At 39.6% G+C, this 15,174-nt stretch overlaps 3 protein-coding genes across 3 annotated transcripts; 1 reads left to right on the top strand and 2 right to left on the bottom strand.

Moving 5' to 3' along the window:
- The first annotated feature begins 715 nt into the window (after positions 1 to 715).
- Positions 716 to 5,284, top strand: LOC307258056 (uncharacterized protein). The gene is made up of 2 exons (XM_080037450.1): positions 716 to 945; positions 3,572 to 5,284. The coding sequence occupies exons 1-2, from the start codon at positions 774 to 776 to the stop codon at positions 4,786 to 4,788; spliced, it is 1,389 nt and encodes a 462-aa protein (XP_079893576.1). The 5' UTR covers positions 716 to 773; the 3' UTR covers positions 4,789 to 5,284.
- Positions 5,285 to 9,501: 4,217 nt separating this feature from the next.
- LOC307266137 (uncharacterized protein) lies at positions 9,502 to 11,657 on the bottom strand. Its single transcript, XM_080048073.1, has 2 exons — positions 11,398 to 11,657; positions 9,502 to 10,771 (listed from the first exon to the last, which is right to left on the bottom strand). Exons 1-2 carry the CDS (start codon positions 11,567 to 11,569, stop codon positions 10,032 to 10,034), a joined length of 912 nt encoding a protein of 303 aa, XP_079904199.1. The 5' UTR covers positions 11,570 to 11,657; the 3' UTR covers positions 9,502 to 10,031.
- Positions 11,658 to 12,784: 1,127 nt separating this feature from the next.
- On the bottom strand, positions 12,785 to 14,905 carry LOC307265580 (uncharacterized protein). Its single transcript, XM_080047339.1, has 2 exons — positions 14,657 to 14,905; positions 12,785 to 14,501 (listed from the first exon to the last, which is right to left on the bottom strand). The coding sequence occupies exons 1-2, from the start codon at positions 14,826 to 14,828 to the stop codon at positions 13,204 to 13,206; spliced, it is 1,470 nt and encodes a 489-aa protein (XP_079903465.1). The 5' UTR covers positions 14,829 to 14,905; the 3' UTR covers positions 12,785 to 13,203.
- Between the last annotated feature and the right edge of the window lie 269 nt (positions 14,906 to 15,174).

Below are 15,174 nucleotides of genomic sequence, written 5' to 3'. Positions count from 1 at the left end.
GTACTATATTTCTAAATATAGCCCACATACTGTAGACGGACTCTGTTCCATAACTAGACCCAAATGCAATTCAATCCAGACCCTATGAGGAAGATTCTTTGGAGGTAGACTCTGTTTCTCAACAAACCAAAGATGGTCAAATATATATGATCATATATGAATATATGATTCTTAGAGAGGCTGGTTTATTTAGTCGGACCAGAGTACAACCCAAGTCTCCACTGAGACAAAAGGTTGCATACCCTTATACAGGACATCAAAATGAATATAGAATGATTAAAAGGATACGCATGCATAATATAGCCTACATTATTTATATAATCCTACCATGTAAAAGACTCAATGGAATATTCTCATAGGTCAAAAGTATTTAAATAAGACACGTGGGATTCAAAAACATGTAAATAAGTAGCAAGGATACTATCAGCTAGAAATCCAGAACCGTCCCAGCAGAGACCCCACAAAAGATAAAGATACATTCCTTATACGACACGTGGGATTTTGTTTTAAAATTCAAAGTGAATTATATGCAAACGTCACAGTATGAGAGTATGTTTGAGCAGCAGTAGGCTAACAGTTGAAGGCGGAAAGTAAATCTCCAGCTCTCATACTGTCGGAACTGATCAGTGTAACATCCAGCGGAAGTAAACAACACAGGCGCTAGAACATGGACATATAAAGAAGCGTTAGCAAAGGAGGTACAGTAGTTTATAGATTGAGCCCGAGGACTATATTGTAGTGGCGGCTCACAGTTGAATATGTAATTAGGGGAAATGTCTTCAGCTGAGAGTTTTAGAGAGTTTGTCAACGAGCGACTCACTTCTGCTGCTGAAGAAATATTCGGAGTTTTTGAAAAAACTATTGTCGAGTTCCAGGAAGAGATAGATCGTCAGCGCATACTGCTGGATATCGCTTGGAAACCTGAAATAAAGTTACACCGGATAGGTGAGGAACACTGAGTTATTTTGATAATAATAAATGCTTACTTTGGGATTAGCCATCCTCTTGTGTTAGGGTTCCCACCGACCTGTTTCGGATTTCCAATGCATAACCACATACAGTACATTTTGTTTATTGCATCAAGCCTGTTTGACTTTGTCAGGAACCTCTATTTCAACTAAATAAAAATAAAATCACTTAATTATAAAATGCTGTGTTGGAAATAATAACCTTTGTGGTGTTAGGGTCGGTTTGCCCCGGTTTTAAATAACATTTAAAAAACAATAATTAGAGCCAAATCTGAAATCATAAATGCACGTCAGCCATCACAATGACAGCCAGCTCCTCTCCCAATCATGTGAGCTTTAGGGGATTCTCATTAGGGCCCGAGCACCGAATACCCTATTGAAATGCAAAGGATTCTTCTTCTTTATTATTTTTAGTAATTTTTGGCACATTTCACCCCCTTCCTGTCATGCATAACTTGAAAAACTTTGCGTACCCATCAGACCTAGCCTGGCTCCGCCCGCCCGCCTACTTCCGGCTAAATTTTATTTTCCCTTCTGTACAAATGAAATGAAGTACGATGGTCTGGTAGCACCAGGCTACATCAGACCTGCAAACAATTGAAACTTATCGTTGGTTTCGAGACCGGGCCAAAAAAACGGCGCCCCCTGTGGCCACAAACAGTTTTTCAGGAAATGCATGCTCTGAAATTTTAGGACAACATGTATTGGCCTGAGGTAGCCTGGCGCTACCAGACCAGGGCCCCAGGATGCTGCCTTCTCCGAGCAACCAGCATGGACATGTGGCCAACCCATTAGTATTGCATGGTGAGGGGTGGAGCTTATTTTCATACGGCCCGTAGGCAGATTTCCCTGTCCACACAGTACAAGCGGCGAACAAGATTGTGTCTCTGCAAAATTTTTCTGGATATCAATCATAGGCTCATACTTATCTTTAGACCATATACTATTAAAACTGAAGTTTTCTCATTTCAAAACGCCACCTCAAGCGTTTTATTAGCCCAACGGCTTTTAACGGCTTTCAGTTTGTTTTCGCCAGGCTAGATGCTACAGAACGAGAATGATTCTACTCCCGCCTCCAGTCCGCTACGCTTGCCGCCCTCTTTCTTGATAGGTCCATAATGCAGCTACGTCCATGCTACGTCATGCTTTGGGCCGTATGGAATTTCCGGATTATACTTCCTTGTTGCTTCTCTGCGCCTATGAGCAGCTTTCATAGGAATGAATGGGCGCCATGTTTCAATACGGTGTCCATTTCTTTATATGTCCATGTACCAGACCATCGTACTTCATTTCATTTGTACAGGAGGTCTGGAAGTGCTGTAATTGGCAAACGTTCACTCACTTGGAGGCGGGTGTCTGTTGAAGTTTAAAACTATTGGATCTGCGCAGTGCCACTCTGGATTATCCAACCAATCGCATAACGTTTGGTCGTGAGCCGGCTGTTGACGGTGCGTTCAGGGAACTCGGAAATTTCCGACTTCACTACATATTATAGTCTATGGATCTACCGGTACCTGGCAACGGTAACTTGCTAGAGCCTAACGTTTAGTTATTTGGATGAGAAAGGTTGTAGGCGTCCATACTTTCCCGAGCAGATGCACTGGAACACAGACAGGTCGGAACTCGGAACTAACAAGTCGGAAGTTTCCGAGTTCCGAGCGTAAGGGAACGCAGCATTCAACTGAAACTGGAGCGCGACTTCGACCCTCATCGTTCTCAGCCACTTCCTCTGTTCGCTGATTGGATACTCAGAAATCTGTTCGGAAAAATCTCACTAATACGCCCCACCACCAGACTGACTACTGAAGGGAAAATGAAATTTGGGCGGAAGTAGGTAGGCGGGCGGAGCCAGGCTAGGCCTGAGGCGCACCTAAATGCAATGATATGTCCTGGGCCAAACTCAACAGGAATCACACAGAGACTTTTACTCTGTTTACTAGGTTTGGACCTAGTAATTGATTACGATTGGTTTGGTTGTTGTTTGTTTGACCTTAAAAATCTATATGTTGTTATGACATGTTATGGTTTTCATTGTGTGTTTGTATATTTCTGAAATAAAAGGCTTTTTGCTCTTTTCTGAAATAAATATATATGGGTCGAAATTGACCAGTAACACGGTAGATGTTACTATAGTCAATAATATTAATATGAAAATATAAATATAAATAATACAAATTTAGTTCAGAAATGTGTTCACATAACCCTCAGGTAACACAACAAGCAAATATTTATTTATATGATTCTCTTGAGGTTCATTTTACATTTTTTTTATTGAAATTGAGCGGCATACTGACAAAAAAAAAGGCCCAGCGGCATACACCGAAAATATTAAAAAGCAATAATTTCATGGATATGGAATCCTAACAAGGTAACCAAGAGATGAGAAACAAATTGGATCATAGATCTTAGTTTTGAGTTTTTCTTACAACTGATTACAGACACGGATCAAAACCGACCTGTTAACACAAGAGATGGTAACAGAAAGTTAACACAGGAGGAAGGTTAAATATATCATCCCAATTGATCAAATACATATTGCTACTGTCTTCCTCTCATGTCACCATCACAGTAGTATCATATCCCTTTGTCCTCTGTCCCTCCAGAGCTCCCACTGCATCATGTCTGTACGGAGGAGGAGGAGGTTCTCGCTGACCAGCAGCTCTGTGTTCAGGAGAGGAACTCCAGTCTGGACCAAGAGGAGCCAGAGCCTCCACAGATTAAAGAGGAACAGGAGGAACTCTGCAGCAGTCAGGAGGGAGAGCAGCTTGGACTGAAGCAGGAGACTGATGCCTTTATGTTGACTCCTACTAATGAGGAAAGTGACCACAGTGAAGATCAGACTATGTACCTGAATGCTGGAAACACTCTACGTGAACCAGAGAAACAGGCTGTTGTTAAAATGCCAGTAATAAGCTCTGTGGTATCAGAAGCAAACAGGGACCAGCAGCTCCTCCCCAACAACTCTCATTTAGCTGAGAGCCAAGATCACAAAGGAGGCAAAGATGGAGACTCAGGTTTGACTAGACACACACAGCCTGAACGGAAGAAGAGACGTCGCAAAAGCGAACTTCAAAGTAACAATGCTCACACAGATGAACAGTCTTTGAAATGTGAAACTACAGGTGAGAAGCCGTTCCTTTGCAAGACCTGCGGTAAAATATTTATTCGCCAGCAAACATTGAACAGGCACATGACCATCCATACAGGTGTGAAGCCGTATACTTGCACAACATGTGGCCAAGGTTTCAGACTCCTCAGTACATTCAAAGTCCACATGACAACACACACAGGTGTGAAGAACCCAAATCTTTGCAAGACCTGCAGGAAAACATTTAGTGACAAGCGATCATTGAGCAGGCACATGACCATGCATACAGGTCTGAAGAACCCAAATCTTTGCAAGACCTGCAGGAAAACATTTAGTGACCAGCATGCATTGAACACGCACATGACCATCCATACAGGTGTGAAGCCGTATACTTGCTCAACATGTGGGCAAGGTTTCAGACTCCTCCGTACATTGAAAGTCCACATGACAACCCACACAGGAGCTGTTAAGCCATTCTGTTGCAAAACATGCGGGAAAACATTCAGTTTCCAGGATAAATTGAACAGGCACATGATAACACACACAGTTGTGAAGCCCTTCCTTTGCAAGACCTGCGGGAAAACATTCAGTTACCAGGATTCATTGAACAGGCACATGACAATCCATACAGGTGTGAAGCCGTATACTTGCACAACATGCGGCAAAGCTTTTCGGCTTAATGTTGACTTGAAAACTCACATGAGAAGAGCCCACACAGGTGAGAAGCCGTAAGTCTGCAAGATCTGTGGGAAAAGATTTGCTGATTCGTATGATTTGTCACATCACAAGAAACGTCATACTGTCAAGTAGCCTTGTATTCACTAAAGTTGGGGGGGTCGTTTCAGTTCTAGTGGTTCATGGTGAGAACACAGAAGAACTGATAGGGGTGAGGATGCACATAATTGCAGCTCTTGGGGGGAAAAGCTTGACCCAAATCTCAAACTTGAAAAAAAACATTGAGGATTATTATATACAATAGAAACCATATATTTTTACCTCCACTCCAGACTTGTTTATTTAAATAGTTGCCATTGTTACATCCCTGTAAGTGAATTGTAAAATGTTTTCCGTACAGATGATTATTAACATTAATTTAATGTGAAGTTTCCCAATATATTTCTGTTAGAAACATGTATTTCAGCTTGATTAATTGGTCATGAAAATAGTGTTGGATATTCAAGTTGGTCAAGTTGCATTAAAGTTTATTCAATGGTCTGTTAGTCTCTGAGTGGTGTGTTTTTAATGACCAAAAAAAACCTCTAATAACATATTTTGGTATTCTTAATTTTTTTCTAAAATCTTTTCATATTTCGTACTTAAGAACCCTCTGTCTGTCTACAAATAAAATAAGCTTTTATTAACAGACACTACAGTAGACTTCATTCTTTCAAACAGTGCATCTATCTTTGTATTCAATATAACATGTTTGATTAACAGTCATTTTTTGTTGCATTTTTGCTTTAAAAATTACTAACAAGATTTACTGATCAACAAAAATTGTTGTGGGAAAACATTCAGTTGCCAGCAAACATTAGAAACACACATGACCATCCATACAGGTGTGAAGCCGTATACTTGCACAACATGCGGGTACAGTTTCAGACTCCCCTGTGCATTGAAAGTCCACATGAGAATGCACACAGGTGAGTAATTGAAGCTCTATCTTTGCAAGACCTGCGGGAAAACATTTAGTCACCTGGCAAACTTGAACTTGTACAAGACCATCCATACAGGTGTGAAGCCGTATGCTTACACAACATAAATACTTAGCTCATCACGTGAGGGTGGTGTGGAACTGTGGTTGAGTGTCTAGGTTTAGTAGTTGATGTGCAAAGCCCAGCGGTTCCACCATAATGGGGTTTTTGATTATTCTCCTTTAATTGGGAAATAGGGAGGGTAGGGGATAGTTCTTTCTTCTTTACTTTGTTGTGTGTTACTCACAACATTCTGTCTGTTTATAATGTTTTCCAGCATTTTTGCAATGTGGAGATGTCATGAGTGGTCTTGGCAGTTCTAATGGAAATAGCATCATCAATGTAACGTCTTGGAATGTAAGAGTATATGTAACCAGCTAAAAGAGCCAAGGTATTCTCTCATTTGCAGAGCCTTCATACTGATATTATGTATCTACAAGAGACTCATATTAAACATGTAGATGCCTTGAAATTGAGATGCAACTGGACAAACCTATCAGTCGAACTTTTCCGCTAAAGCACGTGATGTGGCCATACTAATTAAGAGGAATCTTCTTTTTCAACATTTGTCCACCAAAACTGACCCAAATGGTCGATTTATTATTGTGACTGGCACCATTTGTTAATGCACCTAACTTTGGATAATCCAGGCTTCTTCGGTAGTGTTTTCAGTTTAATTCCTGATTTATCAACAACCAGCTTGATAGCAGGTGGAGACTTTTAATTGCATTTTAGATACATTTATGTATAGTATAGATCAGGGGTTTTCAAAGTGTGAGAGAGTGAGCCCCCCCTCAGAGAACAAATTTAATTTCTTTAAACATTTTAACATCTTTATCGAAGTATGTTTTTGTTTAGCTTTTTTAAAATACATTTGAACATCTTTATCCAGTGGTTTAATCCTGCTTCCTTTAAGCATGGATAGTAGTGACTGAGTGTGCAATGGAGTGAGAGAGATAGGCAGAAAGACTTGCCCAAATGATTGACTATTGTTAAATGTCATTCACCCACCCAGTGTTTTTTCGCTAGTGCCTCCAATGTCCTGCTGGGTGAAATTAGTAGCCAGCAGAGATCCTGACCCTCCTAGGGGGGTCCGGGGGTATGCCCCCCGGGAGATTTTTTTTTACCTTTTTGAAGTGAAATTAATGAATCTGGTGCACTTTCAGAGGAACATAGAGGCTAAATCTGAGGAATTTTGTGTGAACAAATATTTTGGAGACACTATGTCAGATGAATTAGAAGCTATTGAAGAAAGACACATGGATTTTCCATAAATTTTTTTTATTTAAAATAAAATATTATGGAGGGTCCTCTGGGTTGGGCTTGGAGCTCTTTTTCTTTAACAAGACATATTTCTCTGTAATATAGTGAATGCATTTAAATGCAGTGAGAGGAACGAAGCAGAAGAACTCTTGTCCAGCTATCTTTATTTCCACAGACAAGGGTGAAATAGGCTATAGACTATACACAGTGCATGGGAAACTGAGGGCAGCCCGTTTCCAAATGTTTTAAAATAAACTCAATACAAACTGTGCATGGACGTGAATGTGACGTGATCAGTTAACCTCAGATTATCTCCCAGATGATCTGATTTAATTATTAGGCTATTAACTATTAAAACATTGTATTCCTTTTTTGTAAGATAACTTACATTTGCTTAATATGATGTTAATATCAAAAACACAAACTTTTTTTTTTTAAAGATTTTTCACATATTCATCCGCGCCCCCCCCCCCCCCCCCCCCGGATCTTCCTCTCACCCAGTCAATCCTTCAGATTTTACAGTGGTATTGAATAATCTGGTGAAATAGCTAAACCTTGGTGATATTTGGAGGATTCAGCATCCCACTGAGAAAGAATATAATACAGTTTTTCACAATTGCTTAAACACATTTTCTGATAGACTATACCTCACTTTTTCAAAACCCTAAACACAAATCTCAAAACTCAAACACAAAATGCAAAATCCTTCACTTCTCTTGCAAAAGCACACTTTACCCTCAAAACAATGTTATCTCTTCACTAAATGGTGTTTTCTTTTCAAATGACAAACACACACATCATATGACTAGACATTTCTTGCACTCATTGAACACTGGTGTGCAGAATGGAAAACACTGTAGTATAAATGCAAACCACTATATAAATGCTTTATCAGTAGAATTATGCCTTTGCATGTTCATACATTTCACCTATAGTAACAACAAATACTTTACGGTTTTTGCCAAATGCTAACACACATGTTGCAGAATAGTTTATTTTGCCATTTCAAACAAACACAATGAATAGGTAGGACTGCAGTTCAAGCAATTCAGTGTGTCAGGATGAACTAAGAAACAATTACAGTAAAATTAGGGAACAATGGTAAAAAAACAGCGTTGTAAGGAATTGGGTGGCTCGATTATGAATCCTTTTATGGATTCCGCCTCCTGTTTGTGTCTGGCCACATCGCCTCATCAACATCACACTCAATCCTTTGAGAAGCAACAGGGAAACGACCACCTGATATCTAGTCTAAATCTCCTAATTATGGAGCGACTCAGGTTGGGCTGCACTCTCTGTCAGGCTCCCTCATTGATAGGCCATGATCTAACATAGTCCACTATAGTGTTCCTGTTGTATGTGTCTCCGTCTGTTGCCTTATTTGTCCACTCCTCCTCTTCCCCTGACTCTTACTGTTTCAGAAAGGAGCTGAGCTCACCTGGGGTCTATTTGTAGCGCTAAGGTTTAGACTGATTGGTATTCAATTAGTTTAATTTTTTTCAAGAAGTGTGTTGGAGAATTTCAAACACAGTGCAAAGCATATATCGTGTTTGTAGGGTTGGTGCTTTGGTTTAGGGCATGGTTACAAAAGTTAGAGGTTGTGATGCTGTGGTCATAGCAGTCACTTTTAGTGTTTACAGTATTCGGCAAAAACTGTATTTGTACCAAAATGTGCAGTCTACTATAAATCACAGCAAACAGGAGCTCATCTCTGACCCTTCCATAGCTAACTGCACAAAAGCCTTTTGAGTTTAGAGATGTGATTGGCAGTGTGTTCTGTGTGAATACCATGAGAGAGAATTCAGGAAGAGTGTGCAAGATATAGAGAATTGTGTGTAGTGTTGTGAAAAATGTGTGTTTTGGAATGAGAATATGAGTCTAAGGCAGGAAATGTGTTTGGAGTTCAGCAGAATTGGTTAAGCAGTTGGTAAATTAGTTTCAGAGTGTGCACATTGTGCCTGATGTTCCAAAAAATGTGTTTAAACAATTGTGAAAAACTGTAAATGAAAATATAGATGCACTGTTATAAAGAATGTTTGTCTACTCTAGTGTCTGTGAATAAAAGGTTGTTTTATTTGTGGACAGACAAAGGGTTCTTACATGATAATTATACATAGATGAGTCTTTGTCTAAGATTATTCCAATCTATAGTTATACTGAGTGAAAACAATCTCATACATATCATAGGCGCAACTTGACTTTCAAACAGTTTGGAGACAATCAGCCTAAATGACTGGTTCTATCAGGTCACTGTATACACAGACATGGAAATGCTTTTCAAGGAACTTTCCTCTATACAGCACATGTAAAACACCAAGGCAAATCAGAGTGTAAAAAGAAAAGCCTTAGCCTGCCATTCAAAACAATGAGTAAATAACTTGTGCATCAAGCTCATTAGTTTTCAGTATTGTTCTGTAGCTTGATTATCTGGTGGAAGTTGAAACCACAAAAAACACAGTCCACAAAATGAATTCTTGGAAATAGCAGGTTTACTTATTATAGTCAAGTACAAAATATGAAACAATTATATAAAACCATTTTAAGAATACCAAAATATATTATTTAATGTTTTTTTGGTCATTAAAAAAAAACACACCACTCAGAGACTAACAGAGCATTTAATAAACTTTAATGCAACTTGACCAACTTGAATATCCAACACTATTTTTATGAACAATTAATCAAGCTAAAATACATGTTTCTAACAGAAATATGCTGGAAACTTCACATTAAATTAAGGACATCATCTTTACGGAAAACAGTTTACAATTCACTTACAGGGATGTAGCAATGGCAAATATGTATCTTCAGTAAATAAACTAGTCTGGAGTGGAAATACTCTATGGTTTCTATTGTTTCTAATCATCCTCTGATGTTTTTTCAAGCATGAGATTTGAGTCAAGCTTCTCCCCCAAAAGAGCTGCAATTATGTGTATCCTCACCCCTATCAGGTTTTGTGTGTTCTCACCATGAACCACTAGAACTGAAACGACCCCCACAACTTTAGTGACTACAAGGCTACTTGACAGTATGACATATTTTGTGTTGTGACAAATCAACAAATCTTTTCCCACAGATCTTGCAGACGTACGGCTTCTCACCATGGGCTCTTCTCATGTGGGTTTTCAAGTGAGCAGTTTGCCGAAAAGCTTTCCCGCATGTTGTGCAAGTATACGGCTTCTCACCTGTATGGATGGTCATGTGTCTCTTGAATTCTGACTGAAACAGAAAACCTTTTCCACAAGTTTCACATTTCAAAGACTTTTCATCTGTGTGAGCATTGTTACTTTCACTTTCACTTTCGTGTCGTCTCTTCTTCCGTTCAGGCTGTGTGTGTCTAGTCAAACCTGAGTCTCCATCTTTGCCTCCTTTGTGATCTTGGCTCTCAGCTAAATGAGAGTTGTTGGGGAGGAGCTGCTGGTCCCTGTTTGCTTCTGATACCATAGAGCTTATAACTGGCATATTGACTACAGACTGTTTCTCTGGTTCACGTAGAGTGTTTCCAGCATTCAGGTACATAGTCTGATCTTCACTGTGGTCACTTTCCTCATTAATAGGAGCCAACATAAAGGCATCAGTCTCCTGCTTCAGTCCAAACTGCTCTCCCTCCTGACTGCTGCAGAGTTCCTCCTGTTCCTCTTTAATCTGTGGAGGCTCTGGCTCCTCTTGGTCCAGACTGGAGTTCCTCTCCTGAACACAGAGCTGCTGGTCAGCGAGAACCTCCTCCTCCTCCGTACAGACATGATGCTGTGGGAGCTCTGGAGGGACAGAGGACAAAGGAATATGATACTACTGTGATGGTGTCATGAGAGGAAGACAGTAGCAATATGTATTTAAATGTAAAGTAAGCAATTTATTTATGTTAATATAAGTGTTACATCGCTCTTTATTCATACAGTGATCACTTATATAGTGTGCGCGTTTCATAAAGCCGTTCTCTCAGTCACTCACTCTGCATGTAATCATCAGCAAATACACTTTTCGGGGTTCCCACTACTAATAACCACCCGTCCCACTGCCGGTGCACGTGCAGAGCGACAGATGGGTGAATGTTTATGCGCCTTCAATGGCGGAGCAGGTAAAAATCCTTCCCAATGTCTGTTTTGATGTTTTTTATCACGTTTTATCACACTTATTGATCTGAGATGATGCTAGATAACTCGCTGCTTGAAGACCGCAGTGCATTAATGTGCTGACGTGGGGACCTTTCTTTATATGTCCATGGTGTGGACGAGGCAGGGGACATGCTAACTGCAGTCACTGACAGGAAGTTAGCTAAACTGACAATTCCGCTTACTGAACCTTTAATCAATTGTTGTTTAATATACTGCACTCAACCCAATGTATTCATTTATTATTATCAAAATAACGTGTTGTTCCTCACCTATCCGATGTAACTTTATATCAGGTTTCCAATCGGTATCCAGCAGTCTGCGCTGACGATCTATCTCTTCCTGGAACTCGACAATAGTTTTCTGAAAAACTCCGAATATTTCTTCAGCAACAGAAGTGAGTCGCTCGTTGACAAAATCTCTAAAACACTCAACTGAAGACATTTCCCCTTATTACAGATGCAACTGTAAGCCGCTACTACAATACCGTCCTCGAGCTCAATCAATAGGCTACTGTACCTCCTTTGCTAACGCTTCGATCTCCTGTGTTGTTTACTTCCGCCGGGTGTAACACTGCTATGTTCCGACAGTATGACAGCTGGAGAATACTTTCCGCCTTGAACTGATATCCTACGGTTGCTCAAACGGAATATGATGTATGAAAATAATTAATTTACTTAAAAAAAAAAAAGTAAATCATGTAATGTCGTGTCATGTTGAAATACTTTTTACCTGTGAAAGTATTCCATTGAGTCTGTTACATGGTAGGATTATAAGGAATGTATCCTTATCTTTTGTGAGGTTTCTGCTGTGTTCGTTCTGCATTTCTAACTGAAAGTGTCTGTGCCAGTTTTTAAAATGATTTCTCAACGCCCAACGATTTTGAGGGGACGAGATCAGCAAATAAAGCTGGTCAAATAACTAATGAAAGTCCCCCGCTCGGAATATTGCATTAACTTTTTTTTAAATTAAATAATCACAATCGCGTTTGCAGAAATAATATTAATCTCAAAAGGAATCTAGTTGTAGTCTTGCAATATGAGACCCCTGTCTTTTCAAAATCTCACTCTGTGACTGAAAACTAATGACTATTTGTCTTCAGGTGTGAGTTGATTGTCTTTAGATGTAAGAGGGTGTCAGTCTTCAGTCTTTTCAAAGTCGTGTAGTGTAAACCCAGCATAAGATGATTCCAATCTATCATTATACTGAGTGAAAACCATCTCACACATATCATAGGCCCAACTTGACTTTCAAACATGGAGACAATCAGCCTAAATTATTGGTTCTATCAGGTCACTGTATACACAGACATGGAAATGCTTTTCAAGGAACTTTCCTCTATACAGCACATGTAAAACACCAAGGCAAATCAGAGTTTAAAAAGAAAAGCCTTAGCCTGCCATTCAAAACAATGAGCAAATAACTTCTGCATCCAGCTCATTAGTTTTAAGTATTGTTCTGTAGCTTGGTTATCTGGTGGAAATTAAAACCACAAAAAACACAGCCCAAAAATGGAATTCTTGGAAATAGCAGGTTTACTTATTATAGTCAAGTACAAAATATGAAACAATTATATAAAATCATTTGAAAAATACCAAAATATATTATTTGAGCTTTTTGGTCATTGAAAAAACACACCACAGCACTCAGAGACTAACAGAGCATTTAATAAACTTTAATGCAACTTGACCAACTTGAATATCCAACACTATTTTTATGAACAATTAATCAAGCTAAAATACATGTTTCTAACAGAAATATGCTGGAAACTTCACATTAAATTAAATCAAATAAAAGACATCATCTTTACAGAAAACAATTTACAATAAACTTACAGAGATGTTGTAATGGCAAATATGTATCTTCAGTAAATAAACAAGTCTTGAGTGGAGGTACAAATCTATCAAATTCTATTGTTTATAATGATACTAAATGTTTTTTTCAAGTTTGAGATTTGGGTCAAGCTTTTCCCCCCAAGAGCTGCAATTATGTGTATCCTCACCCCTATCAGTTCTTCTGTGTTCTCACCATGAACCACTAGAACTGAAAGGACCCCCACAACTTTAGTGAATACAAGGCTACTTGACAGTATGCCATCTCTTATGATGTGACAAATCAGACGAGTCAACAAATCTTTTACCACAGATCTTGCAGACGTACGGCTTCTCACCTGTGTGTGCTCTTCTCATGTGGGATTTCAAGTCAGCAGTAATCCTAAAAGCTTTACCGCATGTTGTGCAAGTATATGCCTTCACACCTGTATGGATGGTCATGTGTGTCTTCAATGATTGCTGGCAAGTAAATGTTTTCCCGCATGTCTTACAAAACGGCAGGACACCTGTGTGTCTTTTCATGTGTATATTCAATTCAGGCAGGCGTCTGAAACCATGCCCACATGTTGTGCAAGTATATGGCTTCATACCTGTATGGATTTTCATGTGCATGGTTAATGTAGCCTGGAGACTAAATGTTTTTCCGCATGTCTTGCATAGGAACGGCTTGACACCTGTATGGATGGTCATGTGCGATATCAATGTTCGCTGGTAACTAAATGTTTTTCCACAGGTATGGCAAGAAAGTAAATTCTTGCGGGTATGCATTTTTAAATGTACATTCAATCGACACCTAAGCTTAAATGATTTTCCACAAACGTCACATACAAAAGGCTTGTTACATGTGTCAGTATTACGTTGGGTTAGGGTTACCCTTTTCTTTGGTTCACCTGTGTGTGTTGTCATGTGGACTTTCAATGCACTGAGGAGTCTGAAAGCGTTCCCACATGTTGTGCAAGTATACGGCTTCACACCTGTATGGATGGTCATGTGCCTGTTCAATGTTTGCTGGCGAATAAATATTTTACCGCAGGTCTTGCAAAGGAACGGCTTTTCACCTGTATGGGTGTTACTTTGACTTTCCTTTTTGCGTCGTCTCTTCTTCCGTTCAGGCTGTGTGTGTCTAGTCAAACCTGAGTCTCCATCTTTGCCTCCTTTGTGATCTTGGCTCTCAGCTAAATGAGAGTTGTTGGGGAGTAGCTGCTGGTCCCCGTTTGCTTCCGATACCACAGAGCTTATTACTGGCATATTGACTACAGACTGTTTCTCTGGTTCACGTAGAGTGTTTCCAGCATTCAGGTACATAGTCTGATCTTCACTGTGGTCACTTTCCTCATTAGTAGGAGTCAACATAAAGGCATCAGTCTCCTGCTTCAGTCCAAGCTGCTCTCCCTCCAGACTGCTGCAGAGTTCCTCCTGTTCCTCTTTAATCTGTGGAGGCTCTGGCTCCTCTTGGTCCAGACTGGAGTTCCTCTCCTGAACACAGAGCTGCTGGTCAGCGAGAACCTCCTCCTCCTCCGTACAGACATGATGCAGTGGGAGCTCTGGAGGGACAGAGGACAAAGGGATATGATACTACTGTGATGGTATCATGAGAGGAAATCACTAGCAATATATATTTAATCAATTGTTGTATAATATATAGCATTCAACCCAATGTATTTATTTATTATTATCAAAATAACGTGTTGTTCCTCACCTATCCGATGTAACTTTATATCAGGTTTCCAAGCGATATCCAGCAGTATGCGCTGACGATCTATCTCTTCCTGGAACTCGACAATAGTTTTTTGAAAAACTCCGAATATTTCATCAGCAGCAGAAGTGAGTCGCTCGTTGACAAACTCTCTAAAACTCTCAACTGAAGACATTTTCCCTAATTACAGATTAAACAGTTAACTACAATAGCGTCCTCGAGCTCAATCAATAGGCTACTGTACCTCCTTTGCTAACGCTTCGACCGCCTGTGTTGTTTACTTCCGCCGGGTGTAACACTGCTAGGTTCCGACCATAGACATTATAATGTCTATGGTTCCGACAGTGTGACAGCTGGAGATTTATTTTGTATTGTTTTTTTGGCGGTTGGCAAACAACTTAAAGATGCATTACCGCCATCTACTGGTAGGAGTATGGCATAAATAACAACCTCGCTTCAAAAAAATAAAATAAAATAATACTAATTCAAATAAGAAGCTATATTTTCAAAAACAAATTAGT

Source organism: Ammodytes marinus, assembly GCF_949987685.1.
Source record: "Ammodytes marinus genome assembly, chromosome: 2".
NCBI lineage: Eukaryota > Metazoa > Chordata > Actinopteri > Uranoscopiformes > Ammodytidae > Ammodytes > Ammodytes marinus.
The sequence above is the reverse complement of the archived record's forward strand: the minus strand, read 5'-3'. Positions and strand labels throughout refer to the sequence as shown.

Coding starts and splice junctions, on each gene's coding strand:
- LOC307266137 (XM_080048073.1), bottom strand. CDS start 11,569: ATGTCTTCAGTTGAGTGTTTTAGAGATTTTGTCAACGAGCGACTCACT. Junction 10,772..11,397: donor TATAAAGTTACATCGGATAG/GTGAGGAACAAC, acceptor CTGTCCCTCCAG/AGCTCCCACAGCATCATGTC.
- LOC307265580 (XM_080047339.1), bottom strand. CDS start 14,828: ATGTCTTCAGTTGAGAGTTTTAGAGAGTTTGTCAACGAGCGACTCACT. Junction 14,502..14,656: donor TATAAAGTTACATCGGATAG/GTGAGGAACAAC, acceptor CTGTCCCTCCAG/AGCTCCCACTGCATCATGTC.
- LOC307258056 (XM_080037450.1), top strand. CDS start 774: ATGTCTTCAGCTGAGAGTTTTAGAGAGTTTGTCAACGAGCGACTCACT. Junction 946..3,571: donor AATAAAGTTACACCGGATAG/GTGAGGAACACT, acceptor CTGTCCCTCCAG/AGCTCCCACTGCATCATGTC.